The sequence below is a fragment of the Ambystoma mexicanum genome, chromosome 14 (assembly GCF_040938575.1).
Source record: "Ambystoma mexicanum isolate Mex_15411 chromosome 14, UKY_AmexF1_1, whole genome shotgun sequence".
NCBI lineage: Eukaryota > Metazoa > Chordata > Amphibia > Caudata > Ambystomatidae > Ambystoma > Ambystoma mexicanum.
Window position 1 is genome coordinate 164,932,440 of NC_090940.1, and position 25,693 is coordinate 164,958,132.

The 25,693-nt window shown below is 48.7% G+C and overlaps 1 protein-coding gene and 1 long non-coding RNA gene across 3 annotated transcripts in view; one reads left to right on the forward strand and one right to left on the reverse strand.

Moving 5' to 3' along the window:
• The window catches only part of LOC138527558 (uncharacterized), a 167,848-nt gene that overhangs the window by 12,525 nt on the left and 129,630 nt on the right, over positions 1 to 25,693 (forward strand). The gene's annotated exons all lie outside the window — the stretch shown is intronic.
• SPTBN5 (spectrin beta, non-erythrocytic 5) overlaps positions 1 to 25,693 on the reverse strand; it is a 1,050,196-nt gene that overhangs the window by 10,123 nt on the left and 1,014,380 nt on the right. For both annotated transcript variants that reach the window (XM_069638812.1, XM_069638811.1), the window contains exons 64-65: positions 18,003 to 18,072; positions 15,946 to 16,053 (exon numbers count right to left, since the gene is read on the reverse strand). In XM_069638812.1, coding sequence (XP_069494913.1) covers positions 15,946 to 16,053; positions 18,003 to 18,072 — 178 coding nt within the window. The remainder of the gene's footprint in view (positions 1 to 15,945; positions 16,054 to 18,002; positions 18,073 to 25,693) is intronic.

The window sequence follows — 25,693 nt, forward strand, 5'->3', positions numbered from 1 at the left end:
AGGCTGTTGCACCAGAGTGGGTGAGGGAGATGGGAGTGGTGAAAAGGAGAGTGAGGACAGGATGTCCTGAATGTTGGTTATGAAGTGAGAGGCCAGTGCAGTGCAGAGGTTCAGGCATGGCAGAGGAGAGGTGGAGACCCTCACCCTTGTCATGAGGATCCTCATGACAAGGGTGAGGATGCCCAGAGTGTTGTAAATGGAGAGGTGAAGGTTAGCAAGGGCTGTGTCAGTGTGAGATTCAGTGGCCGAAGTGGGTGGGGAATGAAAGTGGCAGCAAAAGCAGCAACTGGCACTCACTTAATTGGTTGAATGATGGAGGAGGAGACTGGCTGTGTGGGCATAGGCTTAGCCGGGGGACGCAAGAGATCCAGGTGAGGGCACAGGAGGGCATGGTCAGACCAGGAGAGAGGTGTAGTGAGAGGGTTGAAGATTGGGATGTCTGGCTGAGTGCGTCGGACCAGAGGGAAGAATCATGAGGGAAAGAGAGTCACAGAGGTTGCAGAAGAGTCCAGAGCTCGCATCAGGAGAGTCAAGGAGAATATTGAAGTCTCAGAGGAACAGAAGCTTGGAGGTGGAGGTCAGAAGAGAAGAGGTGAGGTCAGACTGCTCCAAAAGGAAGAGGGAGACCGGACCAGGGGTCCTGTAGATGGTGGCAAGAGTCAGCAAGAGGATTGGAGAGACACCAAGCCTTCAGATGAGGTATTTGAAGGAAGAGTAGGTCTGAATGGGTAGGACAGTAGCAGGGACCAATTCAGGGAAGATCAGGGCCACTCTGACCCCAAGCCGGTTAGGTCTGGGCTTAGAGAGGATCTTGTAGCCCTCTGGGGGGAGTGTGTCAAAAATAGTGACAGAGCCGGCAGTGAACCATGTCTTGGTGAGAGTGAAGATGTCAAGGGTGAAGTATTCAAGGAGGTGGCAGATGTCCGAAGAGTGTTTAACGGTAGAGCAAGAGTTGAGGGTAGTTAAGTGGAGCTGGTTGCTACCTTTGAAGGTCTTCCGAGGAGGGGTACAGGAATGTGGTACACCCGACAGTGGTGTCGAAGGGGCCGGAGGGGTGGCAGAAGGAGGAGTGGCAGTTACAACTTCAGAGGATCCTGTGTCCGACAGTGTGAAAACCAGAAACTGTAAAATATTGCTTTTAATTCTAGAACATTCCTATTGCATTTCTGATCCTGCAGTCTCCATTGCAGTCTTGTAAGTGATCCACATAGTTCCAAGCATTCTGAGAAAAATCTATAGTCAGTGACTTCGTCAAATCTGGTTCTTAAAAGGGAACTAGGATGATATGAATCGTCTGTCCATCAGAGCTGATCTTACAAAACCTCCTAAGTGACAGGCACTACTCTCATCTGGATGTGCAGCTCTAGATTCCAATTGGCTGCCAGGTGCAATTGATTGTGCCACATGTTTAATCTTTCATAAGGGAATAATGCTAGAATGCATTGAGACATGCAATCTAGCACTAGGTCCTCCCCCTTACTACCTCGCAATCCTCCCAAAGGGAACAACAAGGACTTTTCTTTATTTATTCAGAAACCCAATAGGTTTTCAAAATTCCCCAGCACTTCCAGCAGTATTGGGAGATTATCCCAAGGATTGGTCATGTATAACAACAGGTCGTCCACATACAGTGATTCTATGTGTCTCACCCCTCCCACAAAGATCCCAGCTTCCCCCATCTCTTGCCACATGTACCCCGCCAGTGGCTACAGAGCTAGTGCAAATAGGATTGGGGAGACTGCACACCCCTGCCTTGTCTCTCTGCTCAGTTCCCACATTTTCGACACCCAGTCATTGGTTCTCACCACTGCTACTGACTTGTTGTAAAGTATGCCCAACCATTTACAAATGTTCTTGCCAAATCCAAACTTCTCCAGTACCCGGAATAACCAGCTCCACTCCAGTGAATCGAACGCCGTCATAGCATCAAAAGAGGCTAACGCCATTCCCCACTCTGGGTTTTGGTTTGGTCCATTACGTGATGTAGGCGGCTAATGTTTCTTGTTGTATTTCTCCCTCCAATAAACCTGCACTGGTCTGGATGTACCAGATTCGGGGCCACTCCCGTCACCCTATTTGCCAGGATCATTCACAAATGTTCCCATCAATTTTCAACAGGGAAATGGGACGATATGACATACAGACCAAAGGGTCCTTCCCTTCCTTCAGCAGGACTGTTATGATGGCCTCCCTCATAGATTCCGGGAGGATACCACCTTCAAATGCTTCCCTATACACCTTCTTGAGCCATGGGGCCAGGAGGTCTATATATGCACAATACAATTCTACTGGGAGCCCATCACTACCTGGAGCCATACTCTTCCTCATTGCACTGCCTGCCTAGTGTATCACTTCCTCCTTTATCGGGCCTTCAATCCTTCTATCGGTCTGTCCCAGCCTTGGTAATTGAACCATATGGAGCAGCTTATCCGCATCTCCCTCCACATATGCCCCTTCACTTGTATATAGCTCCCTATAGAATTCCAGGAATGCCTAATTGATCTGATCTTGGGCACCCACTGTTTCACCCGTTCCAGTCCTAATTTGGGTTATAGTGCGACGTGGACGTTCACTCTTTGTGCAGCCGAGCGTTGGAGAGCAGTCGCCGGTGGCCTGAGGGATCAGCAGACGTCGGCAAGCCCTGCCAGGCCCCCGCGGGCCTCCGTGAGTCCTTGCCTGTGAAATTGTTTTTTGTTTTAATTGGCATTCGCGCTCTGTGCGCGCGTTGTGTGTTGCCTGCTCACCCTCACCCACTTCCTGGTCCTGGTCTCCCTTCCCGCCTTCCTGTCCGCCCACCCCCCCTCTGATTGGCTGACTGATCTTCCTCCCCGTGGCCTACTCGGCGGCTGCTCCCCCCCGCTCGCCTCTTTGTGCAGCCGAGCGTTGGAGAGCAGTCGCTGGTGGCCTGAGGGATCAGCAGACGTCGGCAAGCCCTGCCAGGCCCCCGCGGGCCTCCGTGAGTCCTTGCCTGTGAAATTGTTTTTTGTTTTAATTGGCATTCGCGCTCTGAGCGCGCGTTGTGTGTTGCCTGCTCACCCCCACCCACTTCCTGGTCCTGGTCTCCCTTCCCGCCTTCCTGCCCGCCCACGAGCCCCTCCCCTTCCCCTCCTCCCTCCGCCTATATCCTTCCCCTTCCTGGGCAGCCCCCCTGCCCGGCAGCCCCCGGCTAAGGGCCCATCAGGCAAAGGGCGGCTCCTACGGTTGCGGCACCCTTTGTGTCTGCAGGTGTCCGCAGGGGACGCCAGGCGCCTGGACTCTCTCGCCACCTGCTCGTGTCCCGTAGTTGTGGTAAACTTGTTTTTTTTTCCCCCTCGCAGGATTCTCAAACTTAGGTGGCATTTGTACCTAATACGCACTCACTGTCTAAATGTGGTAAACTAGTTTTTTTTCCCCCTCGCAGGATTCTCACACTTAGGTGGCATTTGTACCTAATACGCACTCACTGCCTATATGTGGTAAACTTGTTTTTTTCCCCCTCGCAGGATTCTCAAACTCAGGTGGCATTTTTACCTAATAGGCACTCACTGTCTAACTGTGGTAAACCTGGGCTTGCCGCTCACTTCCTGCCTTCGTGCTCTTGCTTCGTCTGTCCCCCCCCCCTTTTCCCCCCTACTCCATGGTGCTCTCTATCTCGCCTATCTTCTCTAACTGCTTCTCCATTGACTATCCTGCTCTCCTCACTAAATCTGGTAGGAAAAAGTTTAAAAAGGACATCCTGGTCTCCAACCCAGGCCTCCCTATCGCTGACACCTACACTAGTGCCTGCTCCGAGGAAACTCTTACTGACATCCTCTTTTTCGTGCCCTCGCCTGACCTATGGACCCTTCATATGGTCTCTGTGCTCTCTCCTTTCTCCTCTTCTCCCATTAATGGTGGCACCCGTTGGGATGTCCTCTTGGCCTCCTTCCTCTCCTCTAAGGCCATCATTAATGTCTACGCTAATGGGACTGTCCTGGTCCAAGGCATTCAGGCCAACCTTCACCTCTTTGATAGACGCTTCCCATGCCTCATCAACTTCCTTTCCTCTCCTGCTGTCCCCCCTCATCTGTCCTCGGCTACCTTGCCTTTACCCTCCCCCCCTGCCCCCTCTCTTGCTCCTTCTTCACCTCCCTCTTCTACACCTCCGCAGGGCGTACCTCTGATCTGTACCCCTCCCCGGAAATCCTTCAAGGATGGCAACCTTCTCCACATTGCCACAGTCAGCGCTCGCTCTGCCATCAGGCATTCCTCTGATATCTGTCACCTTCTTGAGGAACTGGACCTTGACGTCCTCGGTCTTACTGAGACATGGTTCACAGCCAGCTCTGTCACCAGCTTTGACACACTCCTACCTGATGGCTACAAGATCCTCTCCTTGCCCAGACCCAACCGTGCGGGGGGGGGGTAGCCCTTATCTTCCCTGAGTGGATTCCTGCCACTGTCACTCCTAGGCAGACCTACTCCTCTTTTGAATGTCTTGTCTGCCGACTCTCTCTCTCTCCTAGCCATTCCCTTACCGTGGCTACTATCTATCGGCCACCTGGTCAAATTTCCTCCTTCTTCTCTGAGTGGGCTGACCTCTCCTCCTCACTCCTGTCCTCTACCACTCAACTCCTCTTTCTTGGTGACTTCAACATCCACCTAGATGCCTCCTGTCCCCCCACTGGACTCTTTCGTGACCTCTGCGACTCTCTCTCACTCTCTATTCTCCCGTCTGGGCCTACTCATTCTGCAGGGCACACTCTTGATGCTCTGATCTCTTCTGACCTTCCCCTCTCTGTCTCTCTCTCCACTCCTCTCTCCTGGAGTGATCACTTTCTCCTATCCACCCACCTCACCCTCCCTACCCCACAGGCAAAGCCACCCTCATCATTGCCACCCACCTTCTCGGTCATCCGACCCATGAAGCGCGTGTCAGTTGCGGCTTTCGCTGCCACCTTCTCGCCCCCCCCTCCCCCTTCGGCTGACTCCCACCCTGACACAGCCCTCTCCTTGCTCCACTCTGCTATATCTGATACTCTTGATATCCTTCCCCTGTCATGAAAATCCGCCTGAAGCCCAAAGCCAAATGTAACTCCTGGTATGATTCGGATCTCGTCACCCTAAAACGCAAGTGCAGGGTGGCAGAGAGGAAATGGCGTGCTTCATGTTCATCCTCTGACAAACTGGCCTGCCGCCTGCTCCAAAGGCAATACCGTCTCTCTGTTCTCACCAAGAAGAGAGCCCTTATCCAAGCCCGCATCTCTGCGGCATCTAACAACTCGGCTGAACTCTTTAAAATCTGCAAGGAGCTTGCCAACCCTGCTGCAGTCTCTACCTCTCCTGTCCCCTCCCAGGCCCTCTGCACTGCACTGGCCTCCCACTTCAGCTCTAAAACTCAGGACATCCTGTCCTCACTCTCCTCCTATCACCTCCCCCCCTCTCTTCCCTGCTCTTCCTCTGGCCCTTCTGCAGCCACCCCTCCTCCCTCCTTCTCTGCCTTTCCCCTTTTTTCTGCTGACGAGGTTTCCAGACAAGTCCGATCTATGAAAGTCTCGTCTAAACAGATTCACCCCTGTTCCTCCAAAACTATCAAGGACCACATCGACTCCCTGGCTCCTGCCCTGGCTGACTTTTGCAACCACTCCTTTGCCTCTGGAGTCTTCCCATCCCCCCTCAAGCACTCCCTTGTGCACCCTCTCCTTAAGAAACCCTTTGCCGACCCCTCCTGTCCGGCTAACTATTGCCCAATCTCCATCACTCCCTTCCTGGGCAAGCTCCTGGAGAAACTGGCCATCTCCCAGCTTAACCTCCATGCTGAAGCTGTTGATAGTCTCCATGACCATCAATCTGGCTTCAGAGCGGCCAGAAGCACGGAAACTGCTCTCCTGAACATCCGTGAGGACCTGCTCTTGAACCTCGACTCCAACACTCTGTGTGTTCTCATTCTGCTCGATCTCTCTTCTGCCTTTGACACTGTCAACCATGCCATCCTGTTCAACCGTCTCCGTGATAACCTGGGTATCACTGGTCAGGCTCTGGCGTGGCTGACCTCTTTCCTTTCCAATCGACCCTCCCAGGTCCAACCTGGGTCCTTCCTCTCTGACATCTTTTTCTCCACCTGTGGCGTTCCCCAGGGATCTAATCTCTCTCCCTGGCTGTTCAACCAGTATCTGGCACTCCTTGCCCACTGCATCGCCGCCCTCTGCCCCAACTTTCAGTGCTATGCGGACGATACCCTGCTCATTTTCAGGCTACCCTCGGCCTCCTCCTCTCCCTCCCTCATCTCTGACTGTCTGTCTGCTATCCAGGAATGGTGTGCTGCCAATGACCTCTGCCTTAATGCTAGTAAGACTGAGATCCTACTCATCGGCACACCCACTCCCTCCTTCCCTGCAGCTCTCTGGCCGGCCTCTCTTGGCCCTCTTCCTGCTCCTACCTGCAAGGCAAAAAACCTCGGGGTCATCTTCGACTCCACACTCTCCTTCTCTCCTCATATATCTGACGTCTCTAAGAAGTCACATTACCAGCTGCACCTCCTCAGAGGTATTCTTCCCTTCCTCTCCTTCCCCCAGAAGCTCACTGTCTCCTGAGCCCTGGTTCTCTCAAAGCTGGACTACTGTAACAGCCTCTATCTTAATCTGCCTGCCTCCACTCTGCGCCCTCTGCAACTCATCCAGAACAGAACTGCGAGACTTGTCCTTGGCCTCAAGCCCAGGGACCGTATCTCTCCAGGACTGAAATCTCTACACTGGCTCCCAGTGGCTGCGAGGATTAAGTTCAAAACCCTCTGCATTGTCCACAAGGCCTTCTGGGGCCTGGGGCCTAAATACCTTCAACTCTCTCTTCCTAAATATCTTCCTTCCCGAGCCCTACGCTCATCCGTCTCCAACACCCTCAGGGTCAGCCGCTTCTCGAAGCAACGAGCTGGGGGTAGATCTCTCTCCGCGGCAGGAGCCTCCCTCTGGAACAGCCTTCCTGCCTCCCTGAAACTTGAGGAGAACCATCTCCGGTTCCGGAAGCACCTCAAAACCTTCCTCTTCACTTCTGCTTTCTCTCTCCCTCTCCCCTGCTAAATTCTTCACCATAACTGCACTGATTCTGCAACTGGGCCACTCTCACCGACCTCGGTCCTGGGCCCAGTCACTCTTCACTTGCACTGCCTCCCTGGCAACCCTGCACTGCGGGACTGTCTCTGTATCACTACAGCCCCCCCCCAGCACTTGTCTGCACTTACCTTGCACTTGCCACCAGCTGGCCCTATTTATTTATTATTTTATTTCTATTCTACTATTTGTACTGCACTCCCCCCCCCCTTCCCCTTGCACTTTTTCCCTTCCCCCTACCCCTGCACTTGCGCAGTCTGAATGACACCTGGCCTAGTAGGATTGTTGACTGTCTTCCCCGTGTTCCCCCCTCCCTGCCTCGTCGCGCTTGAAACACTTGTGTATAGGCGCGTTACAAATGCCTTATCATATCATATCACTGTCTATCAGCCAGGCCAGTAATTTTCCCACCTTGTCTCCTTCCCATGCAGTCTTACATCTTGCCTGTAACTATCGAAGTTTGCAAGGTTAGCCAAGGTCTTGTTATATAACGACAGGACATGGGCCAATATGACACCCACCTGCCCTCCTCTTGCTGCTTCCTCATCCATTTCCGCCACCTGTTTTACTGCCTGCTGCAGTACTGCCTGCAGCCTTTTCCTCATGCCTACTGTCGTAGCGATAAAATCCCCTCTTATATTTGCCTCAAAGGCCTCCCATAACACCCCCACTGTTGTCATTGAATGCCCGTTTTGCACAAAATAATGATCTATCACACTTCGGAGCTCGTTCCTGAAAGCAACATCTTTCAGCTTCGTCCCCTGCATACGCCACAACTATCGCAGGGGTCTCTTTCCCGTCCCCAGCAGCCTTGCCACCAAGGGGAGTGGTCCGATAAGGTACGTCCTAAATATTCCAACCCTTCAAATAGGTGAAAACTTTCCCTCCCCATCAACAAATAGTCCAATCGAGAATAGGACCTGTGTGCCCCTGGGTAATACGAGAACCCCCTCTCCTCACCATGCACCACTCTCCACAGCTCTACTAAATCTAGCTCTTCCATTACCCTGTGCAGTGCCACCGTCATGTGATTTTTGCAGGGCCCTGACCCTCCAGTTCCATTTGAATTTGCATCCAGTTGACAATTTAAATCTCCTTCCCAAACTAACAGGCCATCCCTGTGTGCCCCTATCATTTGTAACACAGAAGGGAAATATTCCTTGTCATCAATATTCGGTGCATACAAGTTTGCTACACATATTGTTTGACCCTCCAATTTCCCCAAGAGCACTACTGTCTTTTCCACCTGTCCATCAAAACCTTTTCCACCTGTATCGGTACTCCCGCTGCCACCCAAATCAACACTCACCTCACCTGCGATGGGTAGGACGTGCCGATCACTTGCTCTCCCCATATTCTCCCTAATGCCACCAGGTCTGTTCTAATTAAATGCATCTCCTGTATCAGGGCTACCTGTATTCCCCCCACTCTTTGTTTCTTTCAGATCGTTCCCAACCCCCGAATGTTCGATGTTACACACTTCAAGTCCATGGGCCTCATTACGACCCAGGCGGCAAGTTATCGCCTGGGTCGTACCCTTACCACCATGGTGTAAACTATGTTTACACCATGGTGGATGGCGGATTTACCGCCCCATTCCAAGGTGAGTGGGGCGGTAAATCCCCATTTCCCATTTTACCCTTCCCCATTCCCATTTTTGCCCCATAGGGCACAATGGGAGTGGGGAAGGCGCTAATTACGCCACCGTAAATTACGGTGGCGTAATTAGCACCATGGTCCCTTAGCGCCATGGATTTTAACGCCTGCAAAAAGCAGGCGTTAAACTCACCATGGCGCTAAGGGACCTTGTAATCAGGTGTTAAGGGTTGGCGCCGTTTACGGCGCCGTTAACCCCTTAACGCCTGATTCGTAATGAGGCCCATGAGCCCCATTGCAAGTTCCAGATATAGTTTGCTGTCCCCTCCCACTCTAACGAGTCCCCATCCCCCTCCCATTCCTTCCTTCCTCTGTTATTTCCTCCTCCCCTCTGAGGTCGACAATCTAATCTCCAGGTTCTCCCCTCGGTACCATTTCCATCTCTTCCCATTTCTCATATATATTCCCTTCCCCCTCTCTTAATTTTGAGCTGTAACCAACTCGGGAACCATGCCCAGCTTGTTTGTGTACCCAAACTTCCCCCCGCCCTCCCCACCCCTTTCACTCCAAGCCCCCTCTTCTCTCCATTTCCCCTCTCCCCTCCCTATCCCGGCCCCACACTCTGTGTCCCCATTCCTTACTCCCCTTCCCTCTCTTCTAACCTTCCCCTGCCGGGGTCCGGTTCCCCCCTCCCATAGCTTTTGACCCCTTGGCCAGTTTACTCCACCCCTCCCCGCTCTCCTTGTGGGCAAGCGGTCATTGGTTCCAAACCGGGGGCTCCCCTTCGCCCCACACTCCCACCTGTCTGCTAAAACAGCATCTCTCCCTCCCTTTTCACTGATACTACCATTGGTCTCTTAACCGGCACTTATGCCACCAGCGTTTAACTCGATCACCTCTCAGCCCTTCTTCATTCCCCTGATTGCAATTGTAACTTTCCTGCTCCTTTCCCATTCTGGTAACCCAAACCGTGTGGTGTTGTGTCCAGCCAGGCCCACACCTCCTGAGGTGACGTGAAGAACCATGATTTCCCCTTAGCTATGACCTTCAATTTGGCTGTGAAAAACATCATGTACTTCATATTTAGTTCTCTGAGTTGCCGCCTCACGTTCTCCTTTGGCGTTACACCTCCAGCGTGAAGTCTGGGTAGATGTGCAGTTTCGTGTTTTCCACTTTATAGAACCCCAGCTTGTGGGTCTCATGCATTATGGCATGCCTGTCTCTGACGTTCATGACCTTTGCCACTATCACTCTTGGTGGGTTCTCTGGTGAAGGAGCTCTGCCGGGCACTCTGTGGGCCCTTTCGAATGTTGACAGTCCCTTTAATCCCAGCACCTTTAGGATGAGATTTTCCACGAAGAGCTCTACACTGGGTACCTCTTCCCTTTCTGGTATCCCGACCAGATGGATATTGCAGTGCCTGGATCTCCCCTCTGCATCCTCTGCTCTAGTTTCCAAGGTCCTGGTTGCACCTACAAGACCCGCCACTTGGTTTCTGAGTCATTGGAGGTCATCTTCCACAGCGCTTACTCACTGCTCTACTTCTGTTACCCGTTCACAAACCTTTTGAAGATCTGCTCGTACGAGGGACACTTCCACACCCACCTCCTTGATACTCCCTTCCAGAGACGACCTTGTGGCCTGGATTGCTTCCATCAATGCATCCAGGGTCACTCCAACTGTACCTCCCTCAGCCGCACCTTCCGCTCCTCGCTCTAATCCCTCCTGTTTCTGTACCTTACTCCTTATGTTCATGTATTGTTCCATTTTTTGCTGCCCTTTCACCATTCTGGCTGTGTTCCCGGGCAGAAATACCTCTGAGATTGCAGTGCTGCGTTTTCTTTTAAGGGCTCTCTTCTGCTTTTATATTACAGTCCCCCACGTCTTTGTCACTGCGAGACCCTATGCGTGAACACAGCTCTTGGGATTGCATGCTTCTGTTTCTAGAACCTGAGGCCGTAACGGGCCTGGGCGTTGTTACTGTGGGCTTCATCCCAATGCTGGTATAGAGTCCAAATGGCCCTCAGTTCCAATCCCTCTGCCACTGTTGCATCTATCTCCATGAAGAGGGACGCACCCACTGTCCCTCCATTATTGGCCTGCCTCCAGTCTTTTTCACTACACCACCCCTAATCACTGCTGATCTATCAGGCACCGGGGGTGGGTGGTGGCGTCTGCGTCTGCCCTAGGACCTTCCAGAGTTGTGCAACCCCAATCTCCGCTCACCACGTTTTCCTTGACTCACCTCCGCGGGTGTCCTGTGTCGTTGTGCGTTCGTGCGTTTTCCTTAACCCGGGTCGCAGTATCCAGTCTCCGCTCCCTAGTGCGCCGCCTCAGCATTCTTCCTCTGTAGTCACTGGTCCGCTCTCATGTCCTGTGGAATTCTGCTGATGGTGCGTTCCATATCGTGCTGGTCGGCACATTGTAGAGACCGGTTCTGTGCCCCCACTGCCGGATCTATGGGACAATCACTCTGTGTCCTGTGCAGTCCTGTGGGTCTCCGTCCAACAAGGTGTTTTTATTCCTCCTCCTGATATGCCTCTTCTCCTCCACTTGTGGTGCCTCACCACAGAGTCCAGAGCTCCAGCCCCACTACTCTTTCCTAGCGATCGTCGCCTTGACCGGTGGGGTGTCCAACCCTCCGCTTGTCCGGATGAGATACTTTACGCCAAAATGGAGCACTGACAGCACTGGCAGACCGATTGTTAATCCGGGGATGACTGCCCTATGATTAGTCGCCAGTTTCTGCTCCACTAGATGGTCCCAGTGGCCATCTTGATTTACCAGCTCTCTTCTCCGATGCAGAGCGCTCGTCCAATCCCTCTGGGGGTCAGAGCAGTGTCTCGTCCCTCGTTTCTCTAATAAGTAGCGGCAACCTCTCTGGTTTGATTTCCCCACTCGTGGTTGATATTTTGGCTTCCGGAGTCAGATCTTAACCAGGATTTCGACAGGCGGTGTGGGAGCCTCAGAGCGCTACGTGCTCATACCTTGGCTGTTGGCCACGCTCCCAGCAACCACACCGTTGAAGAAATAGAAGAGAGGGGAGAGATTCTGCAAAGAGTGCGAGTTTCAGAATTAAAGATCGATCAAAGAGGGGCAAGATAGGAAGCCGGAAGACCAACAAGAAGACAGGAACAGGAATCAAGACGAGACAAGAATAAAGCACTAACAAGAAGTTTAGTGGCATGGAATGTGAGAAAGGGGCAAGCATTACAAATATTGACAAGATGGAAAGGACAGCAATGTTAAAAATATGTGTCGAGAAAGAAAGTAAAAAATCAAAAAGGACCCCTAGGTTTCGCCCAGAAGATGGTAAAGGTTGGGAAGCTGGAGGAACAGTAACATCAGGCAGTTGGATAGGAGGTGGGATGAAAGATGCAGGAAATAACAAAATGTCTGTTTTCGAGCCATTGAGATGTAAATAAGGCGAGTTCATCCAGGTTTGAATGGCAAGAAGACAGTCAGAAATAGTAGTGTGATGGGTATCCGAAAAAAGAAATAAAGAGCTGAGAGTTGTCAGCATAAAAATGTAAGGAAATCCCAAAGGAAGAAATAATAGAGAACAGAGGACCCAGGGTCGAGCCTTGGGGTACACCTTGTGCGAGCAGGACCACAGGGGACCTTATGCCACCCCAAGTGACTGAAAAGGAATAATCAGACAAATAGGACTTAACCTAAGCAAGAACCGTACTGGGAAAAATCTAATTGAATTTAGAGGAGAGTTGAGTGGTCAACCATAACAAAAGCGGCTGAAAGATCAAGTAGAGAAGAACAATGTGAAAGGAAACAGATGGAAACCTGACTGATTTGGAGGGAGAATAGAGTTATGGTCAAGATAAGATGGGACTTGGGTGTAAACAACAAGTTCTACAATTTTAGTGAGATATGAAAGAAGTGAGATTGGATGATAGCTTGACGGTATGAACATTTTCAGAGAAGGTTTTTTAAAGAGTGGAAGAATGAGAGCACCTTCAATTCAGCAGGAAAAGTAGCAGAAGAAAGGGACAGATTAATAAGGGAAGTTAGATAAGATAGAAGGGAGGAAAAAGCTGGGTAATAAGAGGGAAGGGGAAGGAATTGGGCCGCGGGGTGAAGCAGTAGGGTGAGCCCAAGGAAGATAAGAGGAAGCATCAGACTCTGATAGAAGAGCGAAGAAGTAGTAGGGATGAAGAAATAGGAGGAGACACAAAAGAAGAGTTGCTAGGCTTCGATTAAGAAGATAGTAAAAACGCCACTTTAGTGATTAAATAGTTTGCAACGTCTGTAGGAGAAAGGGAAGAGGAAAGGGAAGGGTCGGGAGAGAAAGGGAAAGAATGCTTTAAAGAAGTTGAAAGAGATGATGAAGAGTATGAGAGAATAAGATTGGGGAAATAGAGTTTTTTTGGCAGAGAGCAGGGGCAAGTCATGTGTAGTATGAATAGTAGAAAGAGATACAATATCAGGAGGTTAGTGTTTTTTTTCACTGACGCGCAGCATGTCTCAGTGATGAGAGCAGTGAAAAGCGATCCAGGGTCAACCAAGGTGGAGGAGGATTCGATGAAGGACCGAAGGGAACCAGAAGTGTGAGAAGGAGGTGTTGGATATTGGGAAATATTAAATGAGTCCAGTATCGAAAGAAAAAGAGAGGATGAATGAAAAGTAGATAGATGAAGGTTAAAGTCTCCAAGAAGAAAACAGACTGAGTAAAGAGGAAGCAAGGATGAAAGGAGTGCATCAAGATCCACACAAAAGGTAGAGAGGGTGCTGGGTGGGAGTGATATATGATAAGAAACGAAATAGGATAATGCTTAGAGAATGAGCGAAAGTGATACTGAAAGGTAGTAAACTGGAAAGGGATGTGGGAGTTAAAAGGCATATCTAATGGAAAAGGTCATAATCCATGTACCCTCCATCCTAGCAAAGGAGTGAAATAACCTATACTACAAGAGATAGGGGGAAAACATGGGTTTCCTATATTACCATTGATGCCGGACTCCAGCTCCTAAGCGCAGTACTGGGACTGGGTACCAAACCCATGCTGCTCACTGTAGTCTTGTTTACAAGACCAGAACGTTTCCCCTGAGCTATCCTAGTGGGAGCTATACCACAATTGCAGGAGTCCACTTAGAACTCGGCTTTCTTAAAATATGAACTCTTCTCTTTTGTTTGGGATTAATCTTTTAGGTGTCCAGACATATTGGCTTTGAACGACTAAAAGCACAAACAACCCCTAAGGACAGAGAGCCAGCATGTAGTTTCGGCAGCGGTGGCCCCGATCCTGCCCTCTGTGAGTACTTCATCTGTGCTGGGAATGTACAGGGGCCCACAACACAACTGAATGGACACCAAGATCATTCACTGAAAGGACCCTGATAGAATGAGTAGGCATAAGCCTCATCGGAATTCAACTCGTTAAGAGGCTCTCTTGCTGTTGGAAGATGTGGGCAGAGGTACACCAACACTGGGAAAGCCAGTGACATGCAGGGAGCAGGCGAGTCGATGATGGATGTTGCAGGCTGGCTTGGGACCTCTGCATGCAGTGTTACCAGCAGGGTCGAATGGGACATAGAATTGCCTCGGGCACCAATGAAAAAGTGGCACACAGTTCTAAATGGCAATTTTGTGATAGATTGTTTGAGTAGTACAGGCAGGATTTTGAAAATAATCGGATGCAAATTGTGCATTTTAAAGAAAATGTGTTCAGTAACACTGTTCAAAACGACTAGCCGAATGGTGAATGAATTTATCAAACTGGCACAAATGGGCCAAAAAGTGGCCCACTTTGACCAAAAAAGGGCCCACACTAGCATTTTGTGTTTTTGGCTCGGGCATTGCCCTATTGCCCTATATTCCAATCCGAGCCTGGTTACCAGTGACAGACAAATCCCAGGAAAACGACTCATCTGGAGACGGAGCGACCTTTGAAGGTGAAGGCATCTGTATGGTTCTTGAATTAACCTCATCGAGGGAGGTGGCATAAGTCTGACCCACCAAAAGGGGGTTTGAGATTGTGGGGACTTTTTACAAAAACGAATTATGCAAAAGTAAAATGCTCTATAACTGATCGTGATCACAAATACCATCCCGCAGCAGCCACCAGGCGCCTAATGTGCATACTTTTATGACACCATACCCGATGGATGGGGCATCCTCCAGAGGTTTTGCCTTTTCTTGCTTTTTGTAAATGCTTGAAGTTAGTTATCAGTTTTCACACCTCTTGCAGGAATTCGTCAATTACTTGAGGTTCTCAAAAGGCTGAAACGCAGCTTGACGTCAATTCTTTTGACATAACTGGGTTGAAAGGTCATGTAATATCGCTTCCTGTAATGGGGCGGGCCTGGCCCCAGGGCAAGTTATTACTGCTGGCCATTTGGTTGTGGTGAAATGACAACAATGTGCAGCAGTACGTTCACTAAGCTACTGACACATTGGTTGAAAAAAGGATCTGCTAAACAGGAACTTCAATATGTGTGTGGAATACATGAATAAAGGTCACTGAATATTCATCCCACTGTTCCAAAGATGCACTGTGATGTGTTCCCTTAAATTAAAAAAAAAGCAGGCATTCAGTATGGTGCCTGGAAATACTGGCATATTTATGCCCGGAAATTGGCGGAGAGCTTCATGTTCGTATCCTATCTATTTAAGGACTTTTGTGATGGTTTAGAGAATCAGGAATGAGAGGTTCTGGGCACTGATCACTGCAAGTGTGACAGAAATGTCTCTTTCCCGGATGACAAGCCTATTCCGAATGCCCCCAGTTTCTACTAGCCTCTTCCATGCCTAGCTTACTTTCTCGGTTCCCCCGCTTGACCCTCTGTGGAATCACTGGGCTGCTCTAGGCCCTCCCTTGCCATTTTTCATGTACCGCTTGCTCTATCCTCTGCCCCCACACACCCCTGCGATGCACTCGGCCTGCTTCTCAGTTGTTCCTCTCTGCTTTGGCTGCAATGTTACTCCGATAACGCGGCCTGAGGCTTTCTTTCTCTCACAGTCTGATTTTTGGGTGACCAACTAACACTGGGACAGGTGCTAAAGGCATTAAAAGGTAAAGGGGTGGCAGCACTACCGAGCATTAGGTTCCCTTGACCCTCCTCAATGGCTTTTGCTCCACTCTGAGCCTTCAGGCACTTATTGGCCAACCCCACCGGGGTGCTAACGGTTAATGACAATGCCAGCCAGGATAGGTGCTGCAGAATAACAGAATCAAAAGCCAATGGCAAGGTATCAGACTGAAAAGACAATTTATAGAACATTTACTTCCACTGGGCAGTAATCCATTTGCCCTCTGATCATGTGCCCTTACCTGGGCAGTAGGTCCTTCTTAGCTTGTCTTTCGCCATAGCCTCCATTACTTGGCAGCTTGGAAGTCTGGGGTGCAGGAAAGCTCTCAGCCCTTGCCTGGGCACTTAAGCTGCAGTTAAAAAGGACATGCAGTTTAAGACAACTTAGATGCTTTAACATTCGTTAAGTTAATCATTCCACTAAGCTATATGGATGTTTAGTTGCTCTTGGCCACTGCCTCTCTCGCCTGCTCCCACATTAGCCTTGAGCCTTTTACTGACAGGCTTAACATGCATGGGTGGACTGGGAATAATAGTCAAAGTGGCCCCATATTACACATTTTAAGCAGGCACAACCCTTTTCGTATGGGGAAATGTGGAAATGACCACACAAAAGAGGCCCAGGGTGCAGAGGCCTACCGGGAAATCTCCAGAGTTCCCTACAGGCCAGTCCACCCCTGCTCAGGGTGCAGAGGCCTACCGGAGAAATCTCCAGAGTTCCCTACTGGCCAGTCCACTCCTGCCCAGGGTGCAGAGGCCTACCGGGAAATCTCCAGAGTTCCATATAGGCCAGTGCACCCCTGCCCAGGGTGCAGAGGCTTACCGGGAAATCTCCAGAGTTCCCTACTGGCCAGTCCACGGGAAATCTCCAGAGTTCCATATAGGCCAGTGCATCCCTGCCCAGGGTGCAGAGGCCTACCGGGAAATCTCCAGAGTTCCATATAGGCCAGTGCACCCCTGCCCAGGGTGCAGAGGCCTACCGGGAAATCTCCAGAGTTCCATATAGGCCAGTGCACCCATGCCCAGGGTGCAGAGGCCTACCGGGAAATCTCCAGAGTTCCATATAGGCCAGTGCACCCCTGCCCAGGGTGCAGAGGCCTACTGGGAAATCTCCAGAGTTCCCTACTGGCCAGTCCACTCCTGCTCAGGGTGCAGAGGCCTACCGGGAAATCTCCAGAGTTCCATATAGGCCAGTGCATCCCTGCCCAGGGTGCAGAGGCCTACCGGGAAATCTCCAGAGTTCCATATAGGCCAGTGCACCCCTGCCCAGGGTGCAGAGGCCTAGAGGCCTACCGGGAAATCTCCAGAGTTCCCTACTGGCCAGTGCACCCCTGCCCAGGGTGCAGAGACCTACCGGGAAATCTCCAGAGTTCCCTACAGGCCAGTGTACCCCTGTTTTCTTGATGGTCCCTCTAGCAGGAGATGAAACCCTCTGACAGCCTCTGGATTGCAGACATCTGAACTGCTAAATGTTTGCAAATTGATAATTAGCTCCCAAGGTGGTTAAGAGAGTATATGAAAGTATATAATCAGCCTTCCTTGGGATGATCAAAATGTATTAAACGAGGCGCGAACCACGAGTGAGAAATCCTTGAGTGAGGAACTGTGCTGAGCCACAAACAAGGGACACTTAAGGCCTCATTTTGGGATTGGTGGTTTTGCCTCCAGTAACAAGTTCCAGATGAAATACAAGTTCCAAATAAAAAAAGGTGTCTGAGGGTCTATTGCTTTTTAATGAATCCCATTAAATGTTACAGTTTAATGCATCTTCTTACACCTCGCACACCTCTTTCTGACAGACAACAACCACTTAAAAGAGTAAGCGACCAAAGGGATTTTGTTGACTGGCTGTTGGTACAAACTTAGTGCAGGTTGAAAGAGTCATCGAGCTTAATTATCAAAGCTGTGGCCATAGTTAGCCTACCATCCACCACGTCCACAGAAATAAACGCTGGAAAATATATGACAAAGATTTACAAGACCATGAAAACCTTTAGAAAAACATCAGGTACAAGAACTTCCCAGTCCCACTTTCCTGATAAAAAAATGAGTTTTGTTTTAAAGATCTAGTGAGCGTGTCTCTGTGCTCACTGGAGCCAACAAGTTGGCATCCATTTTAGAATTGTGTTGGCATCCATTTTAGGATTGGAGGTTGATATGAAATGGAGGCTGCTACCTAGAACAGATTCATGTTAGGGATAGAGTCGAGCTAAAACTTGCTGCGCCTATGCAGAAAACGCAGTAAAACCATATAACTCAGGCTTATTGATCAACTGATTAAGCAGGAGCTTATGCCAACCTGGGACGATGTACTGAGTTCACAGCCGTTGGCAGATCAGTCACCTTAATGTCACTTTTCTCCAACAGATCTGGACAGGGAATAAAAACATGAAGATAAAATTAAAGGTAAGCATAATGCTGTAGATGTCCGAACACAAAAAGTTCACTAACATTAAACTACATTTCCCCAGTGTTGGTATCTTTTATAGAGCCACAGGCTTTGAATATTCTATATTGTCAGGCTAAGAATGTAAGTAAATAAATAGCATTAGCACATGGATAGAAGGTGCAAGCCAATCAGGCGTGGAGGAACGCAGGTCGAATCCCATGATCCATCCAGTGGCCGGCACCTTCCTCCCTGAGTCCCTCTTACTTCCCTCTGCTCACATGCTCCAGTGCTCTGGTGGCCTCCAAAATACTACTTCCCTCCTAAATCCTCCTGAGCCGCACTTAGCTTTGTCACTGGCCTCCACTGCTCTACTTCCTAGGATTCCTCCTTCTGCCACATGATAGAAATGAAAGACAGACTATGTGCAGTGTCAGTCCTTCATTTCTATGACTGGCTCCACTGTAATAAACTGCATATGTATGTTATGTTATGTGAATTGATTTTATAAAGCGCACGCACACCGAAGCATCTTGGCACTGAGATGAAGAGAGGAGATTTTTTTGTACCCCCTAATGAGGCAGGCAGGGAGTTCCACAATTTAGCAGCCACCACAGAGAAAGAGCAGCCACCCCACCCGCTCAAACTGATAGCGAGGAACCACCAGAAGCAGGAGCCCTTAGACCGTAGTTCGAAAGAGGGTACATAAGGACAGAACTTTTCCTGGAGATATTCAGCACCAGAACCATTGAGTGCCAGATGCACTATCACCAGTGATTTAAATCGAACCCGCTGGAGAACCAGGAGCCATTGCAGTGATCAGAGAGTGGGAGAGATATGGGCACTCTACAAATACGGCCCGCATAATTTTGAAGGAGCTGCAACCGATGGAGGAGATACAGAGGCTAGGCCAAAAAAAGAGAGTTACAATAATGCAGCCGACTTAACAATATGGAGGCTGTGACTATGGGCCTAAGTCACATAGGAAGAAATGGCAAGACCGTGCGAAGAACTCGTAGTTGAAAGAATCCTGTTTTACAGATGGCCCCAACTTGACCGTCCATCGATAGGGAGGCAGAGAAGATTACTCTCAAGTTTTTTACCTCCAATACCGGGGAGGGACATGGGCCAAGTTCTGTGGGCCAAAAGGCAGGATACAAGGTTGAAGCAGATGTGGAGACAACTGCTTGAGGGCCGTGTGGGGGGTACACCACCAGGACCTCCATCCTGTCCCTGTTCAATTTCAGCCAATTGCTTCCCATCCACTTACTCACGGCCAGCAGGCAACTCCTAAACTGAGACGCGAGGCCCGGTTGTGTAGAATCCAACCAGACGATGATTTGCGTATCATCAGCATAGAAGTAACACCTGAAGCCGTAAGAGCGGATGAGCAAAACAAGAGGCTGAATATAGATGTTTAAGATGGCTGGGGACAAGGCTGAGCCCTGGGGAACCCCAAACAGCAGGACCAAAGCAGCTGAAAGAAAAGAGGCGAGTGTTAGTGGTTGGCTACAGTCGGCCAGAAAAGAAGCAAATCAGGCCAACACTTGACTGGAAAGACTGGCCACTGCCAAACGATCCAGTAATATCTGATGGTCCACTGTATCGAACGTGGCCGATAAGTCTAATAAGATAAGGGCTCCTGTTCCACCTCTATCAGCCAACAGGCAAAGGTCGTCATGCACTGAGACCAAGACGCTTTCCGTCCCTCGGCCCGGACGAAAGGCAGACTGGTAGGAGTTCAAAAAAGAGGAATGCTCCAGAAAAGAGGTGAGTAAGGGGAGACAAGGGATTCCAACACCTTCATGAAGAAGGATAACAAAGAAATAGGCAGAAAATTGGCCGGCTTCAAAAGCAGAATAACCACTGCTTGTTTGAGCTCTGGCGAGATGGATCTGGTTTGACAAGAGTCGTTGACCGCTTCTGTCAGCCATGTGGAAATATGAGTATAGCTATGAGTCACTGTTTTGTGGCCGTTCAACAATACAGAGGATTGAATACTAGGGAGATGATTTTGCTATACTTGTTTAGAATCTGATATGAGAAATTCAAATATGTATGTACACTCCTCCTTTTTAATCACAAAGGTAACTATACACAGTTCGTTTTTATGTACGTTTATTAGTCTGATTATGGATGATTTTATTGATAAACCAAAACGAATTGTTTGTTTTTAGTTATGTTTTTTTATTCTGTGCTTTTATTGAACTTGTTTCCGGAATTAAAATATTTACTACTACTACTCATCTGGGTGTTAATGTCAATGTGGTCAGATCCAGCAAGAACTCCTTCTGGGCTCTCTACTACTGAGGCTCCATCCCACCTATGCGAGGCTTCAACCTTCGTCTAAGCTCATCTGCAAACTGTCTCTAACTGGACTCCATTCATTCTTACCACTCTCTTTGCTCTCTCCACAACTAATCAGCAGACATCCATGGTAGCTTGATAGCTCTAATCCTGCCATCATCCTCTCTTATCGCTTTCATATTCCCCATTGACCACTTTCTGTTTGAACAGTATCTCCTAAACTTCAGTGTATTTGTTCATTCCCTCTTCACTCCCCCCACTGCCTCCCTGCATGTCTTTTTGTCTGTATTGTCACAAACTCTCCACTAGTCTTCAGGCAATCCCACCCTTATAGACCTCTAGCACAGCCTTTGAGGCTGTGAATCTTCCATACTAACTTGTCTCCTCTTTACTATCTCCTCCCTCAACATCCAGAATACTGCCCATGCCACAATAGCCTCTTACATCTCCGACTGCTACTGCTCTATCTCGGGAAACCCGCACACCACTAATCCTACCACTCTGACAGTCAGAGCCCCTCAAGGCTGTGTGCTTGGTACATTACTCTTTACTGTCTACAGTACTTTTCTTGGATAGCTCATCTTCTTCTTTGACTTCTACTAGTTTCTCCTCCTCCTTTCCCTCCTTTTATTCTGAACTATCCTGAACTTCCCATGCAGATGTCTGTCCCTCTCCTACCTCCCAATGAATGGTGCTTTGGTGTTTCTTGCTGAACTCCACAAGACCAAAGTCACATCTATGCCGCTGCCTCCAACTGCCCACCCCTCTGTCCATCCCCACTATCTTTTTCCCATGACCTCCTCATGCCTGCCCTGTAGGCTCTCAGACTGGGGATCCTCTTTGACAGTGAACCCAAGCTCCACCACTTCATAACCTCCAACATGACTGCTCCAGGACTTAACCTAATAACATAAGGAAGATGTGCCATTCCGGAACTACCACAACCCTCACCACTGCTTTTGCCCTCGTAAACTTGGCCACTCTTGAAACCTTCTCCCGGGCCTTCCTTTTTACTAATTTACCCCATAGGCAAAGGGCCACATTTACCCCCTTGATAAAGGGACACATTTACCCCCTAGATAAAGGGCCACATTTACCCCCTAGGTAAAGGGCAGTGTTTTCAAAGGGACTTGCATTATATCTTCTCCACTCTCACAATCGTTGTTTCCTTTCCTTTGACATGCCTACATCTAAAGCCCCTGAAGAAGTTGGCACAATGGCATGTCATTTGCTTATGTGTTCCATCTGTGACAAGTATCTAGAATCTTCCTCAGGTGCTGTGCGAGTGTCATTCTGACCCTTCAGAGGTCGGCCCTGGAGAAGGAAACTGTGCAATATACTGTGAAAAAGTGCCCTGGAGCTTAGAAAAAGATCAATTAGAGCAAGTTTGATTGTAATGGGGTCAACCACACCACATTAAGTGTTGCCGGTCTGAGGCGTCGGACCAACATATGAAAGAGACAATCGCAAAATGCGATGCCAGGAGGCACCTTGCAAAGCTGCAGTACAGGTATAGAGATGGCTCCTGCAGAGTTTTAAGGCAAGATCCTCAGGTATGGTGAGTCGGCACTGTGGTTTCACCCCACTGGATGTTCATGAACTGTTTGGGCATGGAAATTTGATCACCACAACATAATAAATACATATATAGACAGAGGCGAGGAAGAGGAAAGAGGAAAACATTCCTCAGGAAGCCTAATGTTGCTGTTGGTACTGTTGCTCAGAAGAGTTTTGCCTGCGGGTTCAGGCTATATTGCCCTTATGGGTAGGTGGGAATGGATTTATATGCAAATGTTTTTTTTCTTCTGACGTGGCAAAAAGAACTAAAATGTGATTGTGACTGTCGTTGCATATGTTGTGTGTGAATTATGTATTTCTTGTATTTATTGCCTGAGGTAATGTTGGACAGTGTTCCCAATTGGTTGACATCCCGTCGAACGTGGTTGCTGATTATTTAGCCCTCCAGAAGTTTGGAATTCAACTCACATTATCCCTAGCCAGCATAATCAGGGGTGAAGGACCATCGTAAATCTGGAGAAGGTCACATGATAATTTATGCCGTGGAACAAGCATGCAATAGTGCTCAGAGATTTTCTCACATTGTTAGCAAACTTTGGAACACTTGGTGTTTCGGCGTAAGTGGGTAAGCTAATCAAGATGTGATTTTGCTCTCTCTGCCTGAGTCTAAAGAGATAGCTGAACCTCAGCAGCGTCTCACCGATGACACCCAAGGGGGCAGAAACAGGAGTCTGGGGTTGGCATGGGTACCTTTGGTCAGAGGAGATTTGTCTGGCATTTCCCATTGGGCTCTACTTCTAGGTGAGCTCATCCTGATAGGAAAATGCATAATTTCCTCTGGTAGGGCAAAAAGAACTAAAACATGCATCCCACAGAACAAGCTATTTTAGCTTTGGATCCTCGCAGTAGTGGATTTCTCACATTGTTGGCTGATCCTAATAGTTCTGGCCGAGTTGTTCGAAAGAAATTCCCTGACAGGCTAACATCAACGAACGGTGGCCTGGCGGAGAACAGCGCATGCAATACTGGCGTGGACAGTGCCGTAGGGAGGTGGTGTGGGGTGGGGTACGGGTGTGTTTATGTGTGTGTGTTTGTGCGTGTATGTTGTCAGGAATGAAGGGTGAGTCAGGGGAATAGGAGTTCAGGGATGGCGGGATTGTCCCTGCATGATATTTTTTTGGGAATGGGGGGGAAGAGGGGAGGTAGGGAACAGGGGTTGCAATGGTGTACCCCACATTAGGGAACTGTAGGGAAGGGGACGCCACAAAGGTAAAAATGATTCCCCACACTGCCGTGATCGGACCCGGGCAAACGGGATGCGGTTAAATCAGCCTGCGGGGAATCAACGTAGAACTGATTGTAATAATACAATAAATGTTAAACAAAAGATCCTGTGGAAACACTGACATTTTATCATGGTCCTAGCGTGGCTGTTCTGCCCCAAGGAATGTAGTGATGATTAGCTGTATATCGCTGTCTTCCTCGTTTATAATCCAATGCAATCGGCTGGCAACTTTCCTGCATTCCTTGCTAGAATGAAAGGAGGTACAATCGGATCTATTTTTTACTTTAAAATTGGCTTTGGATCCCTTGGCAGCTCACCTCAAGAATATTGACGTCAAGGTTTTCACAGTCACATGTCAGGGCCCTCCTCAGATTTATTGTCTCCCTCTCACTTCATAGTTGTGGAGGTCATTGACCTCAACATTTAGGTATGCGCCATGGGCAATACAAATACTTGTGGTTTCACTGACTTTCAGGTCTGCGCCAAAGATGTAGCTGACCACGAGGTCCCCGTGGCCAGGATTTAAGCTGATGTTGAGGCAGCTGGTGTTGAGGGTACACAGGAGTGGAATGGTAAGGTCACCTATTAACCTCAATGTCACCTCCACGGGCACTGTTTCAGATTCCGAGGGTGTCTCACTTAGAAAGCAGAGTATGCAGTAACCCCCGCATATCAAAGTCCTGGTTGAAAAGCCTTCACCGATACAACAGGTGCCTGCATAGTGAGCTGTATGTAGGCACTAAATACACTTCAGCTGAGGCCATCTTCTGAAACGCTTTTCTGGTTGCACTTGTTGCAATTTTTAATAAGTCCTTTTTTCTATTCCTCATATTTGTCTCTTTAGTGTACATTCTAACAACAGCCCACCAAACCGCTGGATGAAGGGTTCCAAGCTGCCGGAGTAACCACACCATCAGTGACTTCAGAATGCTGCTTTTGTTGAAAAGACAAAAACTCTATTTTCAAAAATAATTGAAAGGGTTCTTAAAGTTCTTAAGTTTTGAAGTAGTAAAGAACAGAGCTTCTTGAGAACTTCCATTTACAACACGAGGGGTGAGGGAAACTGAAGACAGCTGCACAAGACAGGCTTGAGGAAGAGTCCTCATATTGGTGGAAAGGTATGAAGGTGGTCCCAGGCCTGCTAAATGGTACAGAGATTAATCATAAACTCTGATTGCTTCCCTATGACAACATTGACTCTTGGGTATGGAAGCGTGCATTGGGTTTACCTGGACTGTGTACCTATGGCTTCATTGAGATTCGAGTTGGGCCTAACCTCATTGAGCTGCTTACTAGACTGGAGAATCCCCCCAATATACAGAAGGTTGCTAGCTCCTCTGAAGGGCTCACTGCATGAAGATCTGTCAGGTATTTTGCATTTTTCACCACCTAGTGTCCTGATTAATTTGAGGAAAAGAGCTGATGGGATTCTGAATTGTTTAGAGTAATCAACTAATGATCTTATAAAGTGCCCGAATGCAGCAAAGAAGATCCTGCTAAGAGGTGATTGGATAATCACAATCACTAAGATAAGACAGTATAATAGTCTATCGCCGCTCGATAAGCTCCGGGAAATATCCCAAAATATCTGAAAACATTTCAAAATGCATATTGGGCTGGTCAATTCCTTAGATATAGGATAAACCTACTCCCTACTAGTGGGATCTGCCAGGTTAGATCTTTGAGTGGGGAAATAGGTGATGGCTGTGCGTTATGCAAAAACCAAGATGTGCAACAGAACAGAGAGCACATCATTTTGAATTGCCCTGCTCTGAGAACAACTAGAACTTTATGACTAGGGCGATTCAGACATCATTTCGCATAATTGGAAACAGAATACTTTTTTGCGAGGATTTCGAGTAGGGGGACATCATTGCCAGCATTGCTGGTATTAAAATCATGCACGAGGCAGGTCTGATTAAGTTAAGATGGTAATCCGCACTTGTATTCTCCTTTTGCCTTTACGTACATTCTGTGACGATTATAATGTTGAATTCCTTTGTTTTAAAATTGTATTTTCTTCTGATACAAGGGTATATATCTGTAAATTATGTGTTTTCTTCTTTTCCTTTTGTTTTAACTTGTATATGGTCGAGTATGACCAAACAGAATCACAGTAAATAAAAACTAAAAGAATGTTCTTTTAAAAAGAAAGGTAATGGGACCAAATGATGTTATGTTAGGTTAAAAACACTTGTAGCGCGCACGTACGCCTGAAGGCACCTTGGGGCGGAGAAGTACATAGCAATGCCGCAGAAGGACACGAGAGAATCAGCAGAAAAGAATAGTCTTGAGTAGACGACGGAAGGCTAGGTGGTTCTCAGTGAATTTAGGCTTAAGGGTAAGACTATCCCACAGCCTACCGGCCACTACAGAGAAGGCCCTGCTGCCCACTCTCTGAAAACGAAACTTAGGGATCAAGACCAGTCGCTCACTACTACAGCGAAGGGTATGATTGGGAAAGTAAGGCAGAAACTTATCCTGAAGGAACTCT